Below are 25841 nucleotides of genomic sequence, written 5' to 3'. Positions count from 1 at the left end.
TTATTCTTGTCCTCAAAGAGTGGCTATTAATCTTCAAGCATTCTTAAAAGTGTACTAAATGCTGCACAAAGCAAGACTGGCTTTCTTCTAAGCTTCTAGGAAATGATAGTATTGACATAACTTCTTTTTTTTTGTGGTGGGGAGGGGGCAGAGGTCCCTTCTACCTTTTCTCGGGTATTTATTGTCTTCCCTCTCTCCCCTGACCTTTTTACAAATTTATTCCTGTATGCCTCATTCCTGTATTACTGTATGCCTCATTTCTTAGTATCGGTTTTCCTCTCTCTGCTTTTTTGTCTGTTTGCATCTTTGTGTGTGTCTCTCACATACACACAGGGACACACATGTACATGTACCACACTCATCCAGTGGTGAAGGACGTGACACTATCCAGTGGAAGAAAAAGGGACTTTTTTCTTGCATGTTTCCTTTTATCCATTTATTCTAGAAGGCATCCAGCAGACTTTTCCTTGTTTTTCACAAGCCAGAGTTGTGAAAAGTCCGTGATTGAGACGGTTACTTAGAGTGGGAATGAGGCCATCAGAATAGACTTAGATAAGCCAACAATATGCTCTGTGATACATATGCCAGAAGAAAACCAGGGCTCTTTCAGGTAGTAAGAAGAGGAGTGGAGAATGGGTTCTGGGTGAACAACTAATAGACATGTGCCACAAATACACAGTGTAGCACGTATTGGAGTAGTATACCACAGCTGGGTGGGAGTTAGGGACGGCAGAATGGGGGAGGCTACAATCAAAATGGCCCTCAGCAGCTTCTCCTCCCAGAACAGAGTCCCTGGCAGTGCCCAGAATTCCTCTCCCTCTATACCTTCACTGGCAGGCCTCTCATTCAGGGCATCATTGATTTGAGTGGGGGAGGGTGGAACATGTATTCCTATTTATATAATCCTATAAAGGAAGCTAGTGGATATTTGAGTCAATGGTAAACGTCATGTCTACCCTATGAGTAAGAGTCTGTTGAGTCTGGGATCTCCATCTGAAATTATACCATATTACTTTCCCCCTCTAACATTTATTTTTATGCTCCTGGCACTTCTAAGTAGAGCTGTCCCTGCAAAGTATTTCACACAAGGCCTCAACCCAATTGCACAGCTGCATGTAATTTCAAGCACAGTACTGTGATCCTTTGTAATTTTAGGCAAGTTACTTATATCCTCCTTCTTTAATTTCCTCAACTGTAACAGTTGTGGGGAGTATCTTCCCCAGAGTGTTGTTAAATCAATATCCGAAAACTCTTAGTCCAGTGCCTAACTAGTGTTAGACTGTAATATGTTTATGAGCAATATTAGAAGAACTTTCTTTGAAGTATATATTGGATGTTTCATTATTCTGGAGCAGAGTTCAAGTATGGCTATAGTTTCACTTATTGAACCTTCACAATGTCAAAAAATATGTATTTTTTAAAAAGAGGCAGCAGTTAGCTTGGCTGAAAAGTGACTGTTCCCAGTGACCTCACCTAGTCACTCTAGGTAATTGACTAGATACTTTAAAATGTATCTGAATTAGTACAATTAAAAAATTGTGTTTTGGACTGCATAGGGTTATTTTAACTAAACTGTACTTGGTATTGTGCCATTGATTTATAATGAAGGACATTTTAAGAAGGAGAACCATAAATCCCTTTATGAGAAGCAACAACATCACTGACTACATTTTTTTTTTTTTCATTTATGAGGACTCTTGAGAGAAGTTTCATTTATGTCTCAGCATCAGCAATAGGATCTAATTTCTCCTAAGCCATTAGCTTTTTTTTTTTTTCAGTATATACACATCAGGTTTTATGCCTGATCCTATCACATCCTTTACATCATTTACTAGGCTATTAAGAACCCCAATTCAGATCCAGTTCTATGTGGCAAATAAGTGTGTCTTTGTGTGTTACCTTCACCCCTGGCTTTAATCATGTTTTTTCCCTATTCTTATTTTCCCTTTGCACTAATGCCTTTATCAACTTAAGGGGTTTAAGCTAGTTGTAGAGTATAACTTGAGGCCATCTCAAATCTAATATGGAATAAGTGAGAAACAGCAATAAAAAGAATTAAAGTATTTCAAATCAACTAAAAGATCAACACATTTTTTTATAATATATTTGTGACAAGAAGCATGTTTTAGTCAAATTTTTTTGGAACCCACGAACACTAGCATGTCTGTTGAACGCTTGCTGGCTCATGTTAACTTTTACCAAGAAAATTAGTCAGGAGATATTTGAAGGTGAAGTGAAAAACTTGAATTACTTCCAGAAATTTTTACCTATGGAATTTTCTTAGGGAATGTATTACATTTTAATGTTTACTGTTTTGAAAAAAAGAACACATAAACCTACAGTCTTTTTTTTTTTTTTTAAATTTATTTATTTATTTATTTGACAGAGAGAGAGCAGAAGCAGGCAGAGAGGCAGGCAGAGAGAGAGGAGGAAGCAGGCTCCCTGCCGAGCAGAGAGCCTGATGCGGGGCTCTATCCCAGGACCTTGAGATCATGACCTGAGCCGAAGGCAGCGGCTTAACCCACTGAGCCACCCAGGCGCCCCATAAACCTACAGTCTTGATGAATAAGGCTTGTGTATATTTGTGGTGGGTGAGGGTAGAAGGAAGGAGGAGACAATGGAAGACTGTAAAAAAACAGAGGCAGTATAACATTGTGATAGATGATTTTCTAAAGGAAGATTGTTAGCTCCTGGTCTTTCTCTAGGAACATCCCCCCCCCACTGTTTTAACTGCAACAGAAAAAGTAACAAATGGATAAATGAAAGAAGTGGTTTAACATTCTAGCCATTTCTTCTCTGGATTTAAGAAATTCTACTTACGGTGACCTTGTGGATTTGTGGTTTGGTCTGTGGAGTTCTGTGCACTGTAGATATAATAGTTTGAATAGCTGTCCCATATAGAAACTCAAAATAGATTCAATTTCCTTTTAATTTGGACTTTTTGTTAATAAGAAATATGTCCTAAGGGTCTATCTTACATATCTCTTTCACTCCCGGCCCTGCCTGGGCACTCAATAAATATTTGATTATGCTTAGAGCAATAACACACTGAGAGTCTGAAGCCTGGAGAGAGCTTTGATTCACTTTTACTTAACTTGTGACCTTAATCAGACATTAATTATTCTTTATCCATGAACATGCAGAAATAATACTTACTTTGAAGAAAATTTTTTTGAAGATGAATTAATGTTTATAAATCTAGAGCTTGTGTCAGTAAAAATTTTGGTTAAGTTAGAGGAAGAAAGTATAAAAGAATAATATGCTAGGGAAGATATAATGGTACCATGAAATATGTTATTTAAAGTATGAATCATGGGGCGCCTGGGTGGCTCAGTGGGTTAAAGCCTCTGCCTTCGGCTCAGGTCATGATCCCAGGGTCCTGGGATCGAGCCCCGCATCAGGCTCTCTGCTCAGTGGGGAGCCTGCTTCCTTCTCTCTCTCTCTCTGCCTGCCTCTCTGCTTACTTGTAATCTCTGTCTGTCAAATAAATAAATAAATAAATAAATAAATAAATAAATAAAGTATGAATCATTTAAATAGGACTTCTAAAAAAAAAAAAACACTGTATTGCCACAAAGAAATTCAGTAGTTTTTCTTCTAGAACAGTGCTGGATCACTAAATTAAGTGCGTTTTGATTTGTTAAATTTCTAGGTTTTGGAAAGGAAACATTTTTTCCTCTATTAAATCATAGTCAATAGGGCAGTAAGTTTAGGGGGAGATACCCTGTCAAAGCACCATTCAACTTTCAAAGAGGTTCTAGACCCAAACTAGTGCTTTCCATTGTATATGCATATTTTGCATCTATTTAGTACCTGTTGTGTGCCAAGCACTGTGCTGATCATTTGCATATATTATTGAATGTATAATACTGTGAGGTCAGTAGTAGTTTATTCCCATTTTGTAGATGAGAAAATCGAGGCCTAGCTTGTCAGTCAGCCAAAAGTTATTAGCTCCTTCCTCCTTGTCCAAGCACTTATCTAGGGGAAGTTGCAGGGATGGGGACCGAAAAAGCCCCTCTCCTAAAAGGTGATTATAGTCTACTTGGGGGATACTGAAAATAAAGGAAAAAAGCAATAAATGACTATGATAATTTGATAAACAGATTAAATAAATTCAATAATAGTAAACTTAAATTAAATAATTTAATAAATAATGAAGAGACTAAAACTGGGTGATGTGATAGAGAATGCCAGGAAGGGAAGAGAAGGCCTTTCTGAAAAGGTAACATTGAGGACAGCTGAAGGCTGATAAGGGGAATTCATTCCAAAGATCTGGACCCAAGTGTTCTAAGAAGAATCCATGCAAAGCTCTGAAATTGATACGGGCTCTGCATGTTCTGGGAGTTCAGTTACACTGAGTGTAGCTGGAATATAGAAGACAAAGGGGTAGAGGCTAGGGATGAGGACCGAGCAAGCAGGATAAGAACACGTAGGTCTTGGGTTTTATTCTAGTTGCTGTGGGGAGCTACTGACAAGTTCCAAGCAGGGAAGACTTACAATGTGGTATGTTGGGTGCTTTTAAGTTTGGTATTTTTAAAATCTTAATTGACTTATAGAAAATTGTAAGTACAGTTCAAAGATCCTTTTTTTACCCCCTTGAACCATTGGGAAGTCAGTTGCAATCCTTATACTTAAGACTCCTTAATGGTGCACGTTTCTTACACACAAGGACACTCTCTTACATAGCCATAATACAAACAGCAGTATCAGTAAGTCATCATTGGAACATGACTTTCATCTAATGCTCAGACCCCATTCGGATTTTGCCAGGGTTCTGCAGTGTTATTGACAGCATTGAGTTACATGTCTTCTTCAGTCTGCAACGGGTCTTTCATCTTTCCTTGACTCTCATGACCCTTTCACTGGAGAGGCCAGTTATTGTTCAGAATACCTCCAATACCAGCTTGTTTGATTTGTTCCTTATGATTAGATTTAAATTATCAATCTTGGACAGGAATATTGCTTAAGTGATGCTGTGATCTTCTCATTGATCTCTGTCAGGTAGCACAGGATTTTTATTTGGCCAGTTAATGACATTGTCCTCTTGGATCAGCTGACGAAGGTGTTGTCTGCCCAGCTTCTCTGCTGTAAAAATCACTCATTTCCCTTTGTAGGTAATAAACACTTTGTGCAGAACTACTTTGAGACTATATAATTACACCATTTCTAATCATACTCTAAACTTCCAATTGATTCATGTATGTATGTGTGTGTTGTGTATGTGGTTGTGGTTTTCTGTTAGTCAGTAGGTCCATTACTATCCCTATGTATTTTGATATGCAAATTGCCCCCAATTTACCTAATAAGGCAGTTTTCAAGCTGGTTTGTTTTTTTTTTCCCTTTTGACATGCTCCCATCATTCTTTCTCATACAACAAAATGTTCCAGGCTGTTGTACTTTTCTTGCCCTCAGTCCTTTTTCTAATAAGCCCTGGTTACTTTTAGTAGAAAAAATTATATTTAGAATACAGTATCTTGGCATATGGGTGCTTGGGTGGCTCAGTCAGTTAAGCATCTGCCTTGGGCTCAGTTCATGATCTTGGGGTCCTGGGATTAAGCCCTGCTTCAGGCTCTCTGTTCAGCAGGGAGTCTGCTTCTCCCTCTCTCTCCCCCTCTGTGATCTCTCTCACTCTCTCTCAAATAAATAAATATTTTTTTAAAAAAAGGAATACAGTATCATGGCATTAGGTATGTTTGTTGCTAGTGAGGTGTCACTAAATCCAAGGCCTGAGTGGATAGAAATAGGGAATATATCTGTGTGTAACCACACACACACATGTATTTATATCTGTATTTATTTGTCCAATTATATATATTAAAAATAGAATTCATACCAATGTCTCTAGTTCAGATTCAGTGTTACAAGGGCTTGCTCCATTTTTTCTTTGCTTATTTGTAGTTCTCTTTCTGACAATGAGAACCAGTGCCCATTATCAAAATCTTCATAAATCCTGTTTGATCAATCCTTTGTTTGTAACCAGTCTTACGTGAGTCTTGTCATCTTCTTTCCTATGTATCTCACTCCACATGGGATTTTGTATCCTAAGCTGGGCCACATCCATCCAAGAGCATCTTTACACTCTAGAATTCTGTTTCCGCATGCCAGCCCCCGCCCCCGTCCCCCACAATAAGGCTGGGTTTTAATTTCCCATTCCAGACCACTTTTTGCAGGGATTACTTCATCATCTTGCAAATGCTTTGGTATCCTTCTTTGGGACACCCTTGCCTCTCTTTCTCCACCAGCATGGACAGCCGCTTTGCTCTGCCCCACGAAGTAAGTTTCAGGACTGAATTGTTCAGGAAGAGAAAGGGAAATGGAAGAACTTGCAGTTGCTTTCAGACACCCACTCTGTTTCCTGCCTGGGAAACAAAAAGACCTGATGAGTCCAGTACAATAGGAAGATGATGATGGCATAAACTAACGCAGTTGTCATGGAGATTTTGATATGAAAGGCTAAGCTATTTGCACAGTTATGCAGCTAGTTCACCAGCAGACCAGACCTATAACCTGGCATTACACACCCAGGTCTCTTGTAAATACTATTTTTTTTTTCCTGATGGGTGGGCCAGAAGCCAAGAGAATCTGAAGACAAATAACAGTTATTTTCTACTAAATCAAAACAGAAAGGAATTTTAGGAATTTAGTGCTTTCTCCTTTTATCCCCTCCTTAAAATCATATATAGAAATCATGATACATTGGAAATTGCAACTTGAAAATGCTTTGGAACATATAGAGTTGATGATCTCAGAAACTTGAAATTCTTTTTTGTCTTCTTTTAAGGAATTATGATATAGAATTTTATTTTACCAGGTCAGTGTGTTATGCTAAAACTAACTGATGATGATGATGATGGTAACACTTAGTATTTCTTGAGTACTTTCTGTGCTTCTAAGTGCTGTCTATGTATAATCTCATGTCTCACACAGTACAGTGAGGGAGGTACTATTATTTCCTCATTTTACAAATGTGAAAACCAAGGCATAAAGTTACTGGCACAGTGTTGTATGTGTTGGTGTTATCAAAGCAGGACTCCAGAAAGTGTGCTATAAACTGTATTCCAATTAGATTAGGTTAGATATAAAACTGTATTCTAGGGCAACACGTGAAAAGATGCTTATCAACATTGCTTCAAGTAACTAATATCAATCAGTTAGAGTTTGCATGTGTGATAAATTCTATTTGCCATTTCTGCTGCAGAACATTAGTGGTGATTTTGAAATCTTCCGTCACAGTGAACTGGCAGTTTTCACGGCATTAATTTTAGAGTAAATTGACCTGCTTTGCTTATCTCTCACTAAAAAGAAGGTGTGAAATGAATTAAAGAGGCACAATTTCTTCCCTGATGTGTGTCAGTGGTTCTCAGTAGCAGTATGGCCTGAGAAGGGGTATGAGTTCAGGATCAATAGGGCATTTTTCAAAATATACAAACATGCAGAGGTTCTGCCCTGCCAGGAGACCCCCTGATCTAGAAGCTTTTAATTTAAAATGAGTAAGAAAGAAGACAGAGAAATGTATTCAAAACAAATCTTTCACGTATTAAAAGAACTGGTGCAGACCTTACACCAGGAAAATGCTGGACACATTATGGAGAGTCCATAAATGAGGCTGTGGAAAGGGCATGGATACATACCAGATATGGTCATCATGATCACATGGAGAGATGCAAATGTGAGCCCCCCCCACGACACGTTTCCCAATGACGATCACTCACAGACAAGGTTTTTGTCCAATGTCAAATTTTTAGTTATAACATTTAGATTAACTTAGTTATACACATTTAAGATCGCATGTTATATGAAGATGGGGTTTTCTAATATTAAATAATATTGGAATTAATAATAATTAAATGAATTAAATAATATATTAGTGTAGAAGTATCACCTTTTTCCACTCACTTGGATCTTCAACATTTCTTTTGAGTCATGAGTCTCTTTTCATTGGAGAAGGTTATATATTCATACAGTTCAATAATCAGGAAAAAGGAGTCCAGATTCTTTATTTCTGTGCCTTACTTTTGAATCCTTACGTGATATATCCCTACAGATACTATTTCCAACCATCAGTACTCATTTAGATGACTTAAGAAACTTCAACATTTCGTTTCTCCCCAAACACGTATACTATTGATCTCTAATGTAAGAACTTAGCATGTTGTTTAAAAAAAAAAAAAAAACTAAACTAAAATATTTTGAATAGGTAATACCTTCAAACGGTTCAAAATTTATAAATTTTAAAACTCACATTTAATGATAAGTCTTCTTCCCATCCCTGTATCCTTGGTCCGTCAACTCCCACCACCCACGTTACAAATGCATGCTGTCGTTAGTTATTTTTCTGGCCTCCTGTGTTTCTTCATGGATGTACAACAAATACAAATATACATCCTAATTTCCCTTTTCTTAATGAATGTGGTAATATGCTATAAAGTTTTGGCACTTTGCTTTATTAATATAATACACTGTCTTAGCATTACAGTCACTGGACTTTTACAGCTACATGGTATTCCATTGTATGAACGTATCAAAATTAATTTAACTCCTGCTCACACCTGTTTACTTCTAATCTTTTGCTGCTATAAACAGCCTTTCTGTGAATAACCTCATACAAATGTTTTATAAATGCACCAGTAGATCTATAGAATAAATACCTAGAGGTTAAATTGCTAAATCAGAGGCTATTCAGTTTTGAAATTTCCTTACTAAATGTGGAATCTTGGACAAAGGACAAAGGAGCTAACTTCTTGTCCTTGATTGAGTTTATTAGTCTGTAGGATAGAAATAACAGTACCTAGCTCACAGGGCCAAATGTGTTAGTATATACGAGGTTCTTAGAATAGTGTCTGGTCCAGAGGAAGGTTCAAAAGAATTAGCTGTTGCTGTTATTGTTGTTGTTGCTATTATTATTACCACCAAATTGCTTTCCCTGGGGAGAGTTGTTTACATTCTCACCGGGATGTTTTTGATTGCCTGTTTACTCCTGTACCCTCCACTTTAGGCTTATCAGTATTAAACTAGAATTCTCCCATCTGATAAGTGAAAAGTGGTAGTTTTAATTTGCGTTTCTCTTATGATGAGTGGGATTAAGAATTTTTATATGTTGAATTGTATTAAATTTACCTTTAATTTATGTAAAATAAATTCCTTTGATCCACCTGTTGGTTAAGCCCTACAACCGTACTGTTTCAATAATGGAGGTTTTAGAACGTATTTTATGTGTGATGGGACTAGTCTATCTCCACTTGTTGCTCTTTTTGTCTATTTGCAGTGTTTTTAAAAGTAGACTTTAAAAATACTATTTGTAATGATAATCAAACACTTGAATTATGAGTCATTTCCTTGAGATAATTAATCTGTTGTCATATTCAGAAAAACCCTAATCCCATTAGTGGCCTATTAGTGGATGGATACATTTCCAAAAGTACCATTAACTAAGTTTGTTTCAGGCTAATATTTCTTCCAATTTTTTTTCATTTTTTTATGAAAAATGAACTAATTCAGAAATATTCAATAATATGAGAGGCTTTTTAGGAAAACAGGAGCATTACTAAAGGATACCTGTGTAGGAGAGAACAACTAACTTATATACTTGAGCATCTTTGTTATTCCAGTTATATTAGAGCTTTCCAGAGCTGTGCTGAACAAGATAGTACCCACTAGTCACATGGGGCTATTCACAATTATATTTGGATTAAAATTAAATGCAATTTAAAACTCAGTTCTTCGATTGAACTAACTTTATTTCAGGAATCATGTACGGCCATTGCTACTATTCTGGGCACTCCAGAATAGAACATTTCTGTCATCACAGAAAGTTCCATTGGCTAACTCTGTTTCAGAATATGTTACAAGAGCTGTTTTTTATGTATGGTAATTTGGTTGATTTGATCAAAGAGGGAAGGTCATATCTAATGGAGGTTTTAGGTTTGGTAGAAATTCAGATGGAAAAGAGATGAATGTCTGAAGGAAACATCAAGAGAATTCACTTGAATAAATGTGTAATGTAACAATACTTAGCAAAGATAACATGTAGTCACTAGACTTTTTGATCACATGCTTCATCACTTAAATATTTCTGAGCACAGCACCTATTATATGTACATTTTAAATCCACAAATTATCAAGTCATACTACTAGATTCATGTATTTTCCTGTATTATAAACTATGCAAATAAGTTAAAAACATTGATAAGAGTTAAATATAAGGTTGTCAAGAGATACAAACTCCCAGTTATAAAATAAAAAAGTCATGGAGATGTAATGTTCAGTATGGTAACTATAGTTAACGATACTATATTATATATTTGAAAGTTGCTGAGAGAGTAGATTTTAAAAGTTCTCATCACAAGAAAAAAAAATGTGTAACTATGAGTGGTGATGGATGTTAACCAGACTTACTGTGGTGATCACTTTGACATATGTACAGATACCTAGTTGTTATGTTGTATACCTGAAACTAATATAATGTTATATGTCAGTTAAAAAAAAAGATTTACATACAAATGGAAGTTCCTTTGTGTAGCTCTGAGAGCTATTTTCTCGTGCACTGAAGTTCACTGGCCCATTTTGGAGTTGAGTAGTGTTTTGAGGGTTGGATCACAAGTTAGAGAACCCAGGTTCGAGAAAGAAGTTACAAAAAAAGTCACTGAGACCTCAAAAGCCTTACTTTTTTCTTGTTGGTAAAACGGGAAAAATAATGTTTGCCTTATAAGTGAGAATTAAATGAGATAATATGTGAGATATTGTTTGGTTAAGCAATGAATAAAATAAAAGTCTCTTTTAACAGAAAATTGTAGAGCCTGTAAAGGCTTATAAAAGACATGTTTAGATTTTGCTTTGAAATAACTTTTAACCTCAGTACAACCTAATGATAATAAAGCATATTGCTTTACTAAGCTTAGATTATGCTTTTCAGAAACAAACACAGGAAATTATTACATCGGTCAAAGACCTTGACTTTTTTTTTTTTTAAGATTTTTATTTATCTACTTGACAGAGAGATTACAAATAGACAAAGAGAGGGGGAAGCAGGCTCCCCGCTGAGTGGGGCTTGATCCCAGGACACTGAGATCAAGACCTGAGCTAAAGGCAGAGGCTTAACCCACTGAGCAACTCAGGTGTCCCCTTGACTTTCTTTTTAATATTTAAGGAGATACATCATTCTTTTTTAAAAGGTTTATTATGAACAAGACTCATGGAAACACCTAGAAAGCAATGAATCCTCTTTAGTCCAATATGTATTTACTATGCCTCTGTTGTGCAGAAGATTCAAAGGAGATCACTACTTTTTAAAAAATAGGACCCTTTAAATAATTGGCTTTGTTGCCTCTAGTGTTACAGGAAATCATATTCTTTATTTGAGAGATGTTAGTGGTGCTGGAGATGCTGAATTGAAAGGTGATGTGTCAACTACATTTGTGGGTGTTTATGATTCAAATTGACATTTAAAAAAATGCATTGTGTTTTCCTGAACATGTTACATTTGGATAATAAAATTACCAATGGGTTTCAGGGAGAACGGTTTCTACTTTTTAAGAAATGTGTGTATTGTAAAGTATATAAAAAAGGTACTACTTAGTAATCATATGTATGCCTGAGCAGCATTGTATAATCAGGCATCTGATTTCTCCAGACACATCTTACCTCTCTCATGAATCAGAAAATAATATAATTTTATTGTTAAGAGCCCTCTTATCTCTCCCCTGCAATTTAATTAATACTTGTTAAGAAGACATAGCTGTCAGATTAGAATTGGATTTTTGAATTTTCTATTGTCTTCTGATGAGTGGCAATCTAAATCTTTTTATTTAGGTATATTATTTTCAAGAACTTTTCGAAATGATAATTTCCCAGCTTTTCTGATGATGAAGAGAAATTTTTAGCATTTGAATAAATAGATTGAATGGTTGATTTTTTTTCCATAAAAGGAAATAATAGAGAAGCCATTTTAAAAAAGAAAACAATGAAGATATTTTTAAGAAAGGATAGCTATTATTCTCAAATTGTTTTGTTCAAAATTTTGGTGATGTTATTACTTTAGGGTTAGGTACAGGCTCATTTTAATTTTGTGTGGTATTTAGAAGTGTAAAGAAATAATCATTGGAAAGGCAGTAGGGAAAAAAGCCTAGATTCATTACTAATATTTCACTTTTCTAAAATCATCCCTCCATTCTAAAAATAATTATCAAGTTCCCACCTAGTGTAAACATGGGGGGATATAAAATGGTAAAAAAAATAGACACACGGTCTTCATGGTACAAACTTACATTCAACATAGGAAATTAAAAAAAAGATTAACTATTGTTAATCAATGTTAAGGAAATGAACAGTGGTCTGAAATAGACAACAGCAAAAGAAGCCACTTTGTACATAAATATTCTTCTGGAAAAGATTATTTGAGAAACATATTTAAGCTGAAATTAGAGAAAAGAGAACTAGCTAGAAGATATAAAATAGAATGATTTGTCAGATACTCACCATTCATTTTAAGTCTTCTTGTATATCTCTCAATAAGTTCAAAAATGTCTTTTCCAAAAAGTTCTTCTACATTTTGTGATAAATTTATTCCTAAGAACCTTATTTTTTTGTTTGTATATCTTAAATCATAAATCTAAAAAATTTTTATTTTACAATTTTGTATTTGGCTCGAGTAAAGAAATGTAATTCACTTGAGCATACTTATCTTATATCCAGCAATCTTCTAAATTAGTTTTAAGTTTAGTACTTTGTAGACTCTCTGAGATTTACGATGTAGAATATCCTTCCTATCATGGGTGCATATTGATAGTTTTGTTTATTTACTTGGTATTTAATATTTATTCAACCATTATACTTTCTATTTCTTTTTTTATTTCATTTCTTACTGAGCTGGCTAAAAAATGCATTATAATGTTATTAGTGATGGGACATTCTTCTATTATTCCTGATTCTACCATAAATGCTTTCAAGATTTTTTTCGTTAGTAATGATGATTGCTATCCCCCCCATTTTTAATCAGGTTTAGACAGTTCCTATTCTCCGTGATAGGAATTTGATTCATAAGTGGGTGCTGAATTTTATTAAATAGTTGTCTGCATCTACTCATATAAGTGTATGGTTTTTCTCCATTATGCACTTAATGTGGTAATTTACACTGAGAGGTTTTCTCACTTTAACCATCATTGGATCCCAGGTAAATTCAACTTTACCATTGGTGGGTTTGGCTTGATCAGTGTTTTAGGACTTTTATATCTATATTTCTAAGTAAGAATGATTCGTCATTATCTTGTACACTTCAAACATACACAATTTCATTTGTCAATTACATCTCAGTGAAACTGGGGAAAGAAAAAGAAGGACTTGTCATTATATTGCTTATGCCAGGAGTATCAGTTTTTATATCAGGTCTTTCTAACCTCAAAAATTGTTCCACGTTGGACTGAGTTTTGTGAGATTGCCATTACTTGTTAATGAAGAAAAAATTCTTCCAATAATTCTTCTGGAGCAGACCCCAAGAAGCTGTTTCAGTGTTAGGTTAGGGGCTTAGTCATGATACTGGAGAGACTCTTAGATTTTAATTGTGCTGTCTGTATGGTCTTACTACTGTACTTGCAAATGGAGACAAGACAGGGTAAGGGAAAGGTGCGTTTACTTGCCACTAGTTCTAGATTATAATGTAAGAGATAAGCAATGAAAGATGGATGATTGAATGGTCAGCTAGGGTAATTCTTAGAGAGGTCAGTGAAATTCCCCCTAGACCGCTGTTTAGCAGGGATAGACCACAGTGATTGAAAAAAGTTTGACTGGTATTTTCTCCCATCAGCCTGGCAGCTATTCCTAGAGAAATAGACTGTGAGGAAACTGCTTTCTCAGTCTGTAATTTTTATAAATGATACTTTGACAAAATTGTTGGTAATCATGGCAATTAACTCCTCTAGAATTACCATGCCAAAGTATATTAATTATTTATTAAATATATAGTTCAGCAGTCAAGCAGATTTGCTTCTAACACATATTTTAATGTAGTGTGTAATTCAAACATTTTTTCCCTAAGCGTTTACTTTCTTCGATACAGAAAAGTTGGAAAGTATACCCCGGTCATCTGAGAAGGACCCATTAATTGCCAGTGTAAGCTCAACATTTTTTTAAGCTCTGCCATTTTAAAGTTTCATTTGAGTATCACTACTCCATAATAGATTTATGTTTGTATTAATTTAAAACTATTTATATATGATCTCCATAAAGTATCTATCCACATAAAATATCATAAAAGATTATGCCACGTTTATTCATGACATTAGCAATAATTAATACTGATTAATTATAAATATTTAATACTCAGGCCATCCCTGAGTATTAATGTGTATATAGGAATCCCAATTTCAGAGACATAGATTAAGGCATTCCATATTGATCTCATCATGAAATTGTATCCGAACAGAGAGTGTTTTCTGACATAGGTAAAGTTCCATCTCTATGAAATCAATATGCCAAAAAGTGAGTGAGAAAAGGAAAATATTTCACATGGGGGCACCAGTGCTAGCGTGTCACTCGGCACAGTTAGAGTTCAACAAATAGCTGTTGACTGAACTAATGTATTTTCTAGGAACTAGTAACTAATCTCTGATAAATAAGAAAAACTAAAGGCCGAAGAAAATGTTTGGAAACATGGCGATCTTCTTAAGTTGCTGATCAGGTGCTGTTAGGTACTAGAAGGAGACTCTAAAGTGCCTTCAGAGTCAGGGGAGCAAAAGGTCCATTTACATTTTTTGTTTTAGGATTTTATCATTCCGTGATTAACAAGATATGAATGTTCCTTGGTTAAAGTGGGATACTTTATTAAGATGACATGGCAACCTAATTCTTTAAAATGGAGGTGATGCCTGGACTTTTTCTGATTTGGAGGGGGTTCTGATGGAATGGCCTTACATAGACGTCTGGGCGTGACTGCATTGTGCAGTCTAGATACCAACACTCTCGGGTATATTGGGGCTTGTGGGGAAGCTTTCTGAGCTACTGAGAGAGTGTCTCTTTGTTTCCCTTATGACTGCTGTTCCCTTTTTTATGCAGGTTCTCAGTAAGGATTCTCTAAGATAGTACAGATGAGTGAGCGGGCAGACTCAGGACATTTCTGACACACCAGTCCTTCCATGGTCACTTTGGGGTGCCGCTCTAACCCTAACGTGCACTAAGTGCTTAGTCCCAGGGTTTTTACCAACATATTAATCAAAGAATCCTATTAAGTAGGGACTTTCTCCTCATATTACAGAGGAGGAAACGTGACTGTTAAGGAGACTATTCTACATGTGTGTGATTGTGAAATTTTTAAAACTCGGGAAAAGAGGAGGAGCCCAAAACAACATATTAATGCCCTAAGGCAACGAAGAAAAGTAAATGTTACTTCTGCAGAGTGGAGCTGCCTCAGTGGACGGGACATGTGGAATCTGGGTCACAAAAGCATCTTGTCATTAGGATGTGGGGAACTTGTCACCGAGGCAGGCACACTCCAGGAACATGTCCTGCTTCCCACTTGCAGCAGATCCCTGGACATACAGAAATGTTCTGGAAATGAGGATCTTCAGTGTAAATGACATTTGAATTACTTGTAAAATGTTTTACAGTTTTCTGAGGACCTTGAAAGCATAGTGCTACAAAATAATTGATCGAATCAAGAGATATGGCCAAAGAATGGAACCAGACTTATATATTCATATATTTTAATGATGAGGATTAGGCACTCATTTTATTGGAACAAGTGTTTTAATAGTTTTCAAATGAACCGCATCACTGTTTTCTGTTCTAGAAGAATTCTAAGGCAAATTAAGCATCATTAACATATCACACTAAAGACCTTGGTAATAAAGAGAAGTCTGGTCTTGTCCAAAAGCTAGGCAATGTGCATCAGCTGCACTGAGATGCAGAGCACTTGTCTGGGTGTTTTTCCAGAAACATACAGCTCTCATTTTTTGTTATTTAAAATATTCATCTGTGTTTGCATATAATTAGTATTTCCCTATCACCTCCTTGGTTGCCCAAACCACCCAAATTACTACAGCAAAGTCACTTTCGGAGTTTCAGAGCTTAAGTGTGATCTTGACCTCCAAAATTTGTTTGTCGCCCTACATACGACTGAGTGGTTTTCAATGTTTACATAGAAGCGTACATCCCTCTCTTTATACAAGACTGTACCTGTCACGTTCAGGCCTTCATTTCCTATTTCCCCCATCCCACCTGTTCTTCCAGTTAATCTTCACAGCAAAACGGACTTTTCTCCCAATGCCCACATATTGTCAGTTGACAAACCCTACTGATTCTGTCTCCCAGCATTTAAGTTTTCTCCTCTCAGTGACCCTGCATCAGGAATCTGGTCGTTACTACTGTCCCTGGGTCCTTTCGGTTCCTCAGCCTCCTTCAGTGATTTTACTTGTCTTCTATTAAGGAAACCCATCGGGACCTGAAAACTGCCAGCCTTTCTTTTCCTCATCTTTTTAAATTCCCCTCCTCACGCTCTAGGTACCAGCTTTCACAAACCACCTATAATTTTTCAGATGTTCCCAAGTAAACACGCTTCCAGGGCTGTAAACAGCTATTTGCTTTATGTGAAATGCCTTTATCTGGCATTTCTTCATCTGGTTGATTGTTTAATCCCTCCCTTTGGGTATGAGTCCCTCAGGGCAAGGTCAGTTTCTTCACTCTTCATACAATATCCTCTTTATTTCAGGTGTATATCATAGTGATTCAGTATTTTTATATACCACAAAGCAAGCCCCATGATAAATCTAGTTACTTACCATCTGTTACCACACAGAGTTATCACAATATTATTGACAATATTCCTTATGATTTATTTTATAGCTGCAAGTTTGTACATTCTACTCATCTTCACTATTTCACCCAACCCTCATTTCCTCCACCCCTCCACCCATGGCAACCAACCGTTTGCTTCCTATTTCTGTCAATCTGTTTCTGTTTGTCTTGTTTTATAGATTCCACATATCAGTATTTGTCATTCTCTGACTTATCTCACTTAGCATAACACTTTCTAGGTCCATCTATTTTGTCACAGATGTCATGATTTCATTCTTTTTTGTGGCTGTATAATAGTCCATTGTATATCTACACCACATCTTCTCTATCCATTCATCTATATATGGACACTTGGGTTGCATCCATATCTTGGCTACTGTAAAAAATTGTTGCACTGAACATAGGGGTGCATATATATCTTTGAATTATTTTCATTTTCTTCAGATAAATACCCAGAGGTGGAGTTGCTGAATTATACAATAGTTCTATTCTTAATTTTTTGAGGAATTAAAAATTTTTTGAGGGATCCGTAGTGGGTGCACTAATTTACATTCCCACCAACAGTGTTCAAGGGTTCCCTTTCCTCTACATCCTGGCCAGCACTTGTTATTTCTTATCTTTTTGGTGATAACTATTCTGACAGATGAGAGAGGTCATACCTCTTGTTTTAATTTGAATTTCCCTGGTGACTACTAATGTTGAGCATCTTCTCATGTGCCTGTTGCCATCTATATGTCTTCTTTTGGAAAATACCTATCCAAGTCCTCTGTCCATTTTTTAATCAGGTTTCTTTTTTAATATAAATTGTGTATGCTCTTTATATATTTTGGGTATATTAACCCCTTGATAGGTATATGATTTTTATATATCTTCTCCCATTCAGTAGGTTGCCTTTTTGTTTCGTTGATTGTTTCCTTCACTGTACAGAAGCTTCTGGTCTGATGCAGTCCCATGTGTTCATTTTAGCATTTGTTGCTCTTGTCTGAAGAAACGGGTCCAAAAAAATATCTTTAAGACCAGTGTTAAAGAGTTTACTGCCTATTATTTTATTCTAGGAGTTTTTTATACTTTCAAGTTTACATTCAAGTCTTTAATCTATTTTGAATTTATTTTTGTATGTGGTGTAAGATACTCATCCAGTGTAATTCTTTTGCATGTGGCTGTCCAGTTTCCTCAATACTGTTTATTGAAGTATTGTATATTCTTGTATATTGTATATAATTACATTGTATATTCTTGCCTCCTTTGTTGTATATTAATTGGCCATCTACGGTGTAGGTTTATTTCTGGGCTCTTTATTCTATTCCATTGATCTATGTCTCTTTTTTTGCCAGTATCATACTGTTTTGATTGCTCTAGCTTTGTAGAATAGTTTGAAATTAGGGAGCATGACACCTCTGGCTTTGTTTTTGTTTGTTTTCTTTCAAGATTGCTCTATTTGGGGACTTATCTGGTTCAATACAAATTTTAGGACTATTTGTTCTAATTCTTTGAAAAATGCCATTGGTATTTTGATGGGGATATTGTGGACTTGGGTGATATGGACATTTTAATAATATTAATTCTTCCAGTCCATGAGCATGGAATATCCCTATATTTATTTGTTTATTTCTTTCATAAGTGTCTTACAGTTTTCAGTGTCCAGGTCTTTCACCTCCTTAGTTAAATTTATTCCTAGGTATTTTATTCTTTTGATGCAATTATAAATGGGATTATTTTTTAAATTTCCCTTTCTGACAGTTTTTTATTAGCATATAGAAACACAGTTGATTTCTGTATATTAATTTTGTATCCTAACACTTTCCTGAATTTATTTATTAGTTCTAATAGTTTTTTGGTGGATTCTTTAGAATTTTCTATATATTGTATCATGTCATCTACAAATAGTGACAGTTTTACTTATGTCCAATTTGGATAGTTTTTATTACTTTTTCTTGCCTAATTACTGTGGCTAAGACTTCCACTACTATTTTGAATAAAAATGGTATAGTGGGAAGCTTTATCTTATTCCTGATCTTAAAGTAAAAACTTTCAGCTTTTAATCATTGAATATAGTGTTAACTATATTAACTGTGGGTTTGTCACATATGGCCTTTATTATGTTGAGGTACACTACTTCTATATATACTTTGTTGAGAGTTTTTATTATAAATGGATGCCTACTTTTATCAAATGCTTTTTCTGCATCTACTGAGATCATCATATGATTTTTATCTTTTGTCTCTAATGTGGTGTACCACATTGATTTGTAGATATTGAACCATTCTTGCATCCCTGGAATAAATCCCACTTTATCATGGTATATGATCCTTTTAATGCACTTTTGAATTTGTTTTACACTTTGTTGAGATTTTTTACATCTATATTCATCAGGGATATTAGCCTCTAATTTTCTATTTTTGTAGCATTTTTGTCTAGCTGTTCAATCAGCCCTCAGTTCTCCAGGAAAAATTGCTCTGTATATATGTATACAGATTTGGTGTGCCCATGGAGGAGGTGAGCTCCGGGTCTTCCTACACTGCAGTCTGGGATGCCCTTTATCTTAGTTCCTAGTACAGACTAGATGGATGCTGAGTGAGTACTGCTGGATGAGTGAGTGTGTGGGATGAAGCCGGTCCTCCTTACCATTGTTTCTTCATGATGCCAATGCAGTTAATTGTTTTCCTTTTTCCTCTCCTCCCTTTTTCTTTAACCATCCCTGTACATCACTGACTTAGGAAATACAGCTCTGTGCTGGTCAAAAACTTTTAGTGATTTGCCATTTCCCGAAGAATCCATTTCATGCCCAATATAATTTATACCCTCAAGCAGTGAAACTTTAATCAGCCTATCCAGCAGCGTTTCTGGTTTCTTCTTGTCTACCTCCAGACTCCAAACCTACCTCTTATCCATTCTGTTATCACGGGAGCATGCCATCTTTGTGGTTTTGTTGATACCTTACCTTCATCCAGGTGTTTCTTCCCCAGTCTCTGCCTACTGAATTGACAGTTAAAACTTCCCCTGCTCCAATCAGAATCAATCCTCCATTCTGTGTCGTCCTATATCACTCTTAATTTTTTCCTCAATTGTGGTATATATATCACATTCTGCTTTGCATTGTAGTCTTTGGTTTTTATTGCATTTTTGCCTTCATATATTCTAATAGATTACAAGCTCCGTGAGTTAAAGCTGAATCATTTCAACCTTGAAAGCCACAGGCAAGCTAGCTTGGTGCTGTTAATATGAAAAAAACATGGGCTTTGACTTAGGCAGACTGTGGTTTGAATCTATAATGCTATAAAAAACTGTACGATCTCTTTCACTTTTTTCTCCCAGTTTCCTAACGTGTAAAAAGAAGATAATAATACCAAATTTGCAACATTATTATGCAGATTAAATGAAATAATATATGTAAAGTATATAGCTTAATGCAATGGCCTATGGCAGAAATGCAATAAATGGTTATTATTCTAGTTGCTATTACTGGTACTATAGTAGGGAGTCACTATTGGACAAAGACTTTGTTTTGTTTGCCTGAGCTCTGCTATTAATGGTTTTCATTTAATTGTGTGGCTAATTTCTAGCTGAATATAACTGAAGCTAGAAATTACCCATTAGCCTTGCTGTTAAATATAAATCTTATTTTTTTCCACTATCTTACAATCTTGTACTATTTATTCTGGTATGATAACATTTTCCTGGCAAAAAGGGTTGCTTGCTTCCTCTGTTTTTCTACTAACAGAGGGCCAGATCACTTCCAGGATTTGTGAAAACAATTATTCAAGCTTTAATCCTTTTTAATTCAGTCTTTTCTGTGCTATTATATAGTACTGAATATGAATTGAATTTCCTGCTTTTAGAATTATTGAAACCTGCTGTGTGGCTGGAAGGGCTTCCTTGGCCTGCCAGGTTCTGGCACATCTTACTCTCCCACTTTGGTTATCTTTTATTGAGTGTATATGTTCTAAGCCCGATGGCACCATCCAAATGCACAGTTCCTTATACCAAAGAACTTGCCAAAATTGAAGTCAATTAAGGGAAAGGACATACTATGATTTTGTTAATTATTAGGAAACATAGAGTCCAGCTCATTCTTCATTTGAACTGGATGCTTTGTGCTTATTATCAATTTGAGATTCCTAGAATTGAAATGATGGGAAGATGATGTAGTGTGGGGAAATACCTAATATCTCTTTTCTCCTTTTCCAACTGAAATAATGATGAAATCATCAAAGAAAGAAAAATTACTCATGTAGAGCTACAAAAAAATGACAAGAGTTGATCATATATATTTAAAGCATAGGCATCACCTTCCACCCTGGTGAGAACAGATTAAGAAATAGCACTAGAAATTGACTTAAGACCAAGACCCTGGCACAGGAATGCAATACTCCCAGAGAGCAAAATTCTGGAAAAGGAGAGGGAATCGATTTCAGTTTCACCCACTGTTGATGATGTTGATGACGATTATGATGATGATGATGGTAATGGTAGTGGTCATAGTGGTGGAGGTGGTCCTGGTAATACATAACATTTAATAGGCAAATTGCCAGGCACTGTGAAAGAATTAGTGCTTATTATTTTATGCATTTAAAATCCCGGGTCACCTGGTGGCTCAGTGGGTTAAGCCTCTGCCTTCGGCTCAGGTCATGATCTCAGGGTCCTGGGATCGAGCCCCACATCCGGCTCTCTGTTCGGCAGGGAGCCTGCTTCCCTCTCTCTCTCTCTGCCTGCCTCTCTGCCTACTTGTGATCTCTCTCTGTCAAATAAATAAATAAAATCTTTAAAAAATATAAAATAAAATCCATATGTGTAGGTATTGTTATTTTTATATCCATTTTACAGTTGAAGAAACTAGGGCTTCAACATCTAGTCTTACCCAATGCCACATAGTTGATAAAGACAGAAGTGGGACTTAAACTGAAGTCTGTCTAACCCGGCACCAGTCTCCTTAATCACAGTGCCGTGGTGATAAGTCTATACCCCTTCTTTCTGTAGGAGAGAGTGAGGTCAGAGAACAGGACAGGACTTCTCCTGTAACTCAGCTGGAGCAGAAGCGCCAACCAGCCAGACCACCAGTTCCAAGGGCTTCTGTGAGGGGGAGTTGTGGATTGATGAAGGGAAAACTCCTGTAGACCCCTTGTGGCAGGGACATCATGTTAAACTGTCAGGAAGGGGAGAAAGATAAAATATATATGACATAGATACTCTATTTCCTAAAGCCTATTTTAGGAGAGGGTCTGCCAGTGATCTCACTCCAGTGCATAGCAATTTTAGCCTGCAGAAGCTATGCAGAGGAGAATAATAGTGAGCTTACCGCTGGTGTAGGTACCTCCTGGTTCTACATAGGAGAGGCATTTTGCTGGTAATTTCCATCTGGTTATGAAAAATAGCACAATTTCACCCAACAACCCAGAGGAGTGAAGTTCTCTAACCTGCCCCTGAGTTTTTTCCAGCAGACCCAGATCCTGTTTGAAATATTTGGACTTTCAGCAATTTTACTCTTATCTTATCCCCTAGCATCCACAGCCCACCATCAAACATCCTTTTAATATAGCCCATTAACACCTCTTTAGACAGATTCTCTGAGATTTAATAGAATAATCACCCCAAAGAAGACACATACTCTAAAGTAATAAGTGGCCTCACCAAGAGAGTTCACAAGCAAAACGAGTGAAAAAATAACTCCTTCTCCTGCCCCCGTGAAAAACAGGTACATTAACCTTACTATTAACATAGATCTCCCATTGCTAATGGAAGAATTTATATAATACCAAATGTCTATTCTTAGGAAATAAAAGCAAATATAGCTGCAATGAAACAAGGACAGAAAAGTGAAATTCCATAGCAAAAATAATAATGATGATAATGAAAAGAATAAAAGTAATAACTCACATGAGCATTTGAAGCAAAATAATATATTTCGATTCTAAGACATTTTCACATTTTAACGTCTCCGAAATGGGGATCTTCTTAAGTAATGGCCCCTTTCAAATTCTTTTCAGTACGCCACAGTGGTAAGGTATGATGCCCCTTTGAAAATATGAGAGAGATGGTATCAGTTCTGCTTGAAGTTTCCTGGCCTTGGATCAAGCCGCATAAAATCCATTGACTTTACCACCAACTGCGTGGCTCAGTAGGATCTGGTCACCCATTCCTTCTGTGACTTCATCTGCTAGAACCTTCCCTTTGTTGTTCACTCCACTACATGCCACAGCCATGCTAGTCTCTGTGTTCTTGAACCATCCAGGCATGCTTCCACTTCCAGTCCGTTGCCCTGGGGTCTCCTCTGCCAGGAGTGATTTTCCTCCTGAGAGTCTCATGGTTCACCATCACGCTGAGCCCAGATATTTAATCAAATGATACACCCCCACTGAGGCTTGCCCCTGTCATCTTATGTGAGCTGGCATCATCCTCCATTCCATATCTACCTTTCTGCTTCCTTTTTTCTCTTTAGCATTAATTCTCAATTGATAGTTCCTGTTTCATTTATCTTGCTTTTGGTTTGTCTCTGCGGTTGAGTATAAGCTCTGGTACAAGCAGGGATTTTTGTCTGTTGTCCTCACTGCTGAACCTCCAAGTCCTAGAAGAATGCCTGGTACAGAGAAGGCACTTAATAAACATGTGCTGAATATATGAATAAATATGGTACATAAATAAAGTATGTATAAGTATATGTATTAATATGTAAATACACCAAATATAAAATAATAACTTGATAGATTACATGCCCAGAAGTTGGTGGGTGGGAGGTAAATCTCACACTAAGCCTGTCTGATGGTACATGGACTAGCAGGCGTCTTGAAATACAAACCTGCTTCTATTACCAGCTCTGTGATATTTGGCAGGTTAATCCCCTGGGCCTCCAGGTGGGACTGCATAATCCTCGTGGATGTTATACCATGTCAGTTAATTGAGCCTTCTAAAAACAACTGAAGGATGAGGACCAGGAATGGGAAGCTGGCGAATGACACCGTACCTCTTAACATAAATATTATCACCACACACAGTAGTGGTGATGAGACTTAATACAAAAGAATTTCGAGATAACTTGTAGTTCAATTTTCTCTGTTTTATAGATAGTGAAACCCAAGCCCAAGGCTTGAGGGACTTAGCCAAGGTCAAATGCTAATTGGTGGCAGACCTTAGAACTCTACCCAGCATCTCTGGCTGAACCCAGTCTTCTTCTTCTGTAACTGGTTAGTACAGAGGGTGAATGCCGGTGACTTCCCAAACAAAGAATTATTCTTAAGCTGTTTTGATAGAATGATTGGCTTGGATCTGATGAATTCATTTCAGTAACGAGAATCCGTAGATTGATGCATCTCTCGTTGTGATCTAATTCAGCTTACAGAAGAGATTGGAAAACTTGAAGATAAAGTGGAATGCGCTAATAATGCCCTGAAAGCAGACTGGGAAAGATGGAAACACAATATGCAAAACGATATCAAGTCAGCGTTTACAGATATGGCTGAGGAGAATATCCACTATTATGAACAGGTAATTAGTGATATGTGATACTGCTTCATTTTATGAAAGTTACCCTCTCTTTAACTCTCTATCTGTCCTTTGTTGAAAGAGTCTATTAAGGGACCAAGGGTCACATTCAAAAGCCTCGTTGGTGGCTTGGTGCCAATAGAGTAATGCTGAACCCACCCACTGAAACAAATGTGTGTATGTGGAGGAAGGATGAAAGTCTTCTTACACGGCATGCCCCGAGTGCCTAATTTGAACCCTGATGTGAGAAAGAAATAGGATACCCTTTTGCTTTATTTGTTTTCTCCACAGTTGCTTGTTTGGGAAAGATTTGAATTTTTCAAAACCACTTTGTGATGCTTCCTTCTGATTCTCCTATCTTATTTCCTCTTCCTCTCCCTCTCTTATGGTAGGAAGGGTTTGCAGCATGAGAAAAGGACCAGAGGTTTGAAGGAGCAGAAAATCAAATCTTGTGTCCCTGCTGATACCATCTCACCTTCTGTAGCTGTTTAACACCTCTACAAAAGAGCATGCGCTTCTATTTTTTTTGTTGTTCAGTTCAGTTTAGTTCAGCTTTTCTCTCTCTCTCTCTCCCTCCCTCCCTCCCTCCCTCCCTCTGTCTTTTTTTTAGTTCAAGATAGAACCTAGGCACCATTTTGCTTTTCAAATGATTATTTTTTTATTATTTTTTTACAACTAACAGTTCTCTAAGGTAGTTTTATTTTAAATGAATTTTATACTATCACTTTTTAAAAAAAAAATCTAGCATATTCTAAACATACTCTTCCCAGAAGGTTCATTTTGAACATACATCTTTAACCTTATCTCTGGCTGGATTAATAACTATATGAAATTGGTACATTAAGAATATTTTATGCTTTAGAGTCTATAGTGTGTGTCAGTTTAATACCATAAAATATTGTATATTTTGAAAGATGAACTAACTGATAATGATATTTTCATTTAACACAAGTTTCTTAAGCCCCTACTTCCAGTAGACAGTGTGCTGGGCCCTCGAGGGACCACAGTATGCAAGACAGACACAGTGCCTTTCTCATGGAGGCACAATCACCAAGGGAACAGACAATTACTACAAAAGATTATAATAAAGTATGAGACATTCTAGCATAAAAAGGCATTGTGAAGGCATCTAACCTGATCTAGAAGGAATGGGGGAGGTTCTGCAGAGGACGTTTTTAAGCTGAGACCTGAATGATGAATAAGGTAGGCAGACAAAGATGTGAGAAAGAGTTCCAGTCAGAGAAAATACATGCAGAAAATCCTAGAACATGTTCAGATAACTGAGGTTCTTTTTTTTGGAGGTTGGTGAAGTGCAGGCTTCATGTTCAGTTGAAGAAAGAGGTTTTTGTAGGGAAGGAAAAAGTTTTCCTGAACCCTCATAGGGTCCCTGACTAGGTCTGAAAATTATAAGGAGAAAGATAAATTTACAGGAGAAAAGAATACAAATTGATTGAATGTAAGTTCTCTGAGACACAGAAGCCTTCCTAAGGACACAGAGTCTGGAAGAAACAGACCTGAGTATTTTATGTGAGGTTTGTTGAAAGGTGGATAGTCGTGTAAAAATATGGTAGATTAAGGAGTAT

The 25841-nt window shown here is 36.5% G+C and overlaps 1 protein-coding gene and 1 long non-coding RNA gene across 3 annotated transcripts in view; one reads left to right on the top strand and one right to left on the bottom strand.

The window, feature by feature from the left end:
• SNX7 (sorting nexin 7) overlaps positions 1–25841 on the top strand; it is a 97469-nt gene that overhangs the window by 47365 nt on the left and 24263 nt on the right. The window contains exon 8 of one of the 2 annotated variants that reach the window (XM_047727590.1): positions 24109–24261. The exons of the other annotated variant lie outside the window; for it this stretch is intronic. Within the exon in view, the coding sequence (XP_047583546.1) occupies positions 24109–24261 (153 nt within the window). The remainder of the gene's footprint in view (positions 1–24108; positions 24262–25841) is intronic. 2 annotated transcript variants of the gene reach the window in all.
• On the bottom strand, positions 14895–23109 carry LOC125098619 (uncharacterized). The gene is made up of 4 exons (XR_007126897.1): positions 22657–23109; positions 22079–22137; positions 19724–19995; positions 14895–15537 (listed from the first exon to the last, which is right to left on the bottom strand). It is a non-coding gene; the product is annotated as an uncharacterized LOC125098619 (long non-coding RNA).

This window comes from Lutra lutra, chromosome 4 (genome assembly GCF_902655055.1).
Source record: "Lutra lutra chromosome 4, mLutLut1.2, whole genome shotgun sequence".
NCBI lineage: Eukaryota > Metazoa > Chordata > Mammalia > Carnivora > Mustelidae > Lutra > Lutra lutra.
This window is presented reverse-complemented; position numbering and strand designations above follow the sequence as displayed.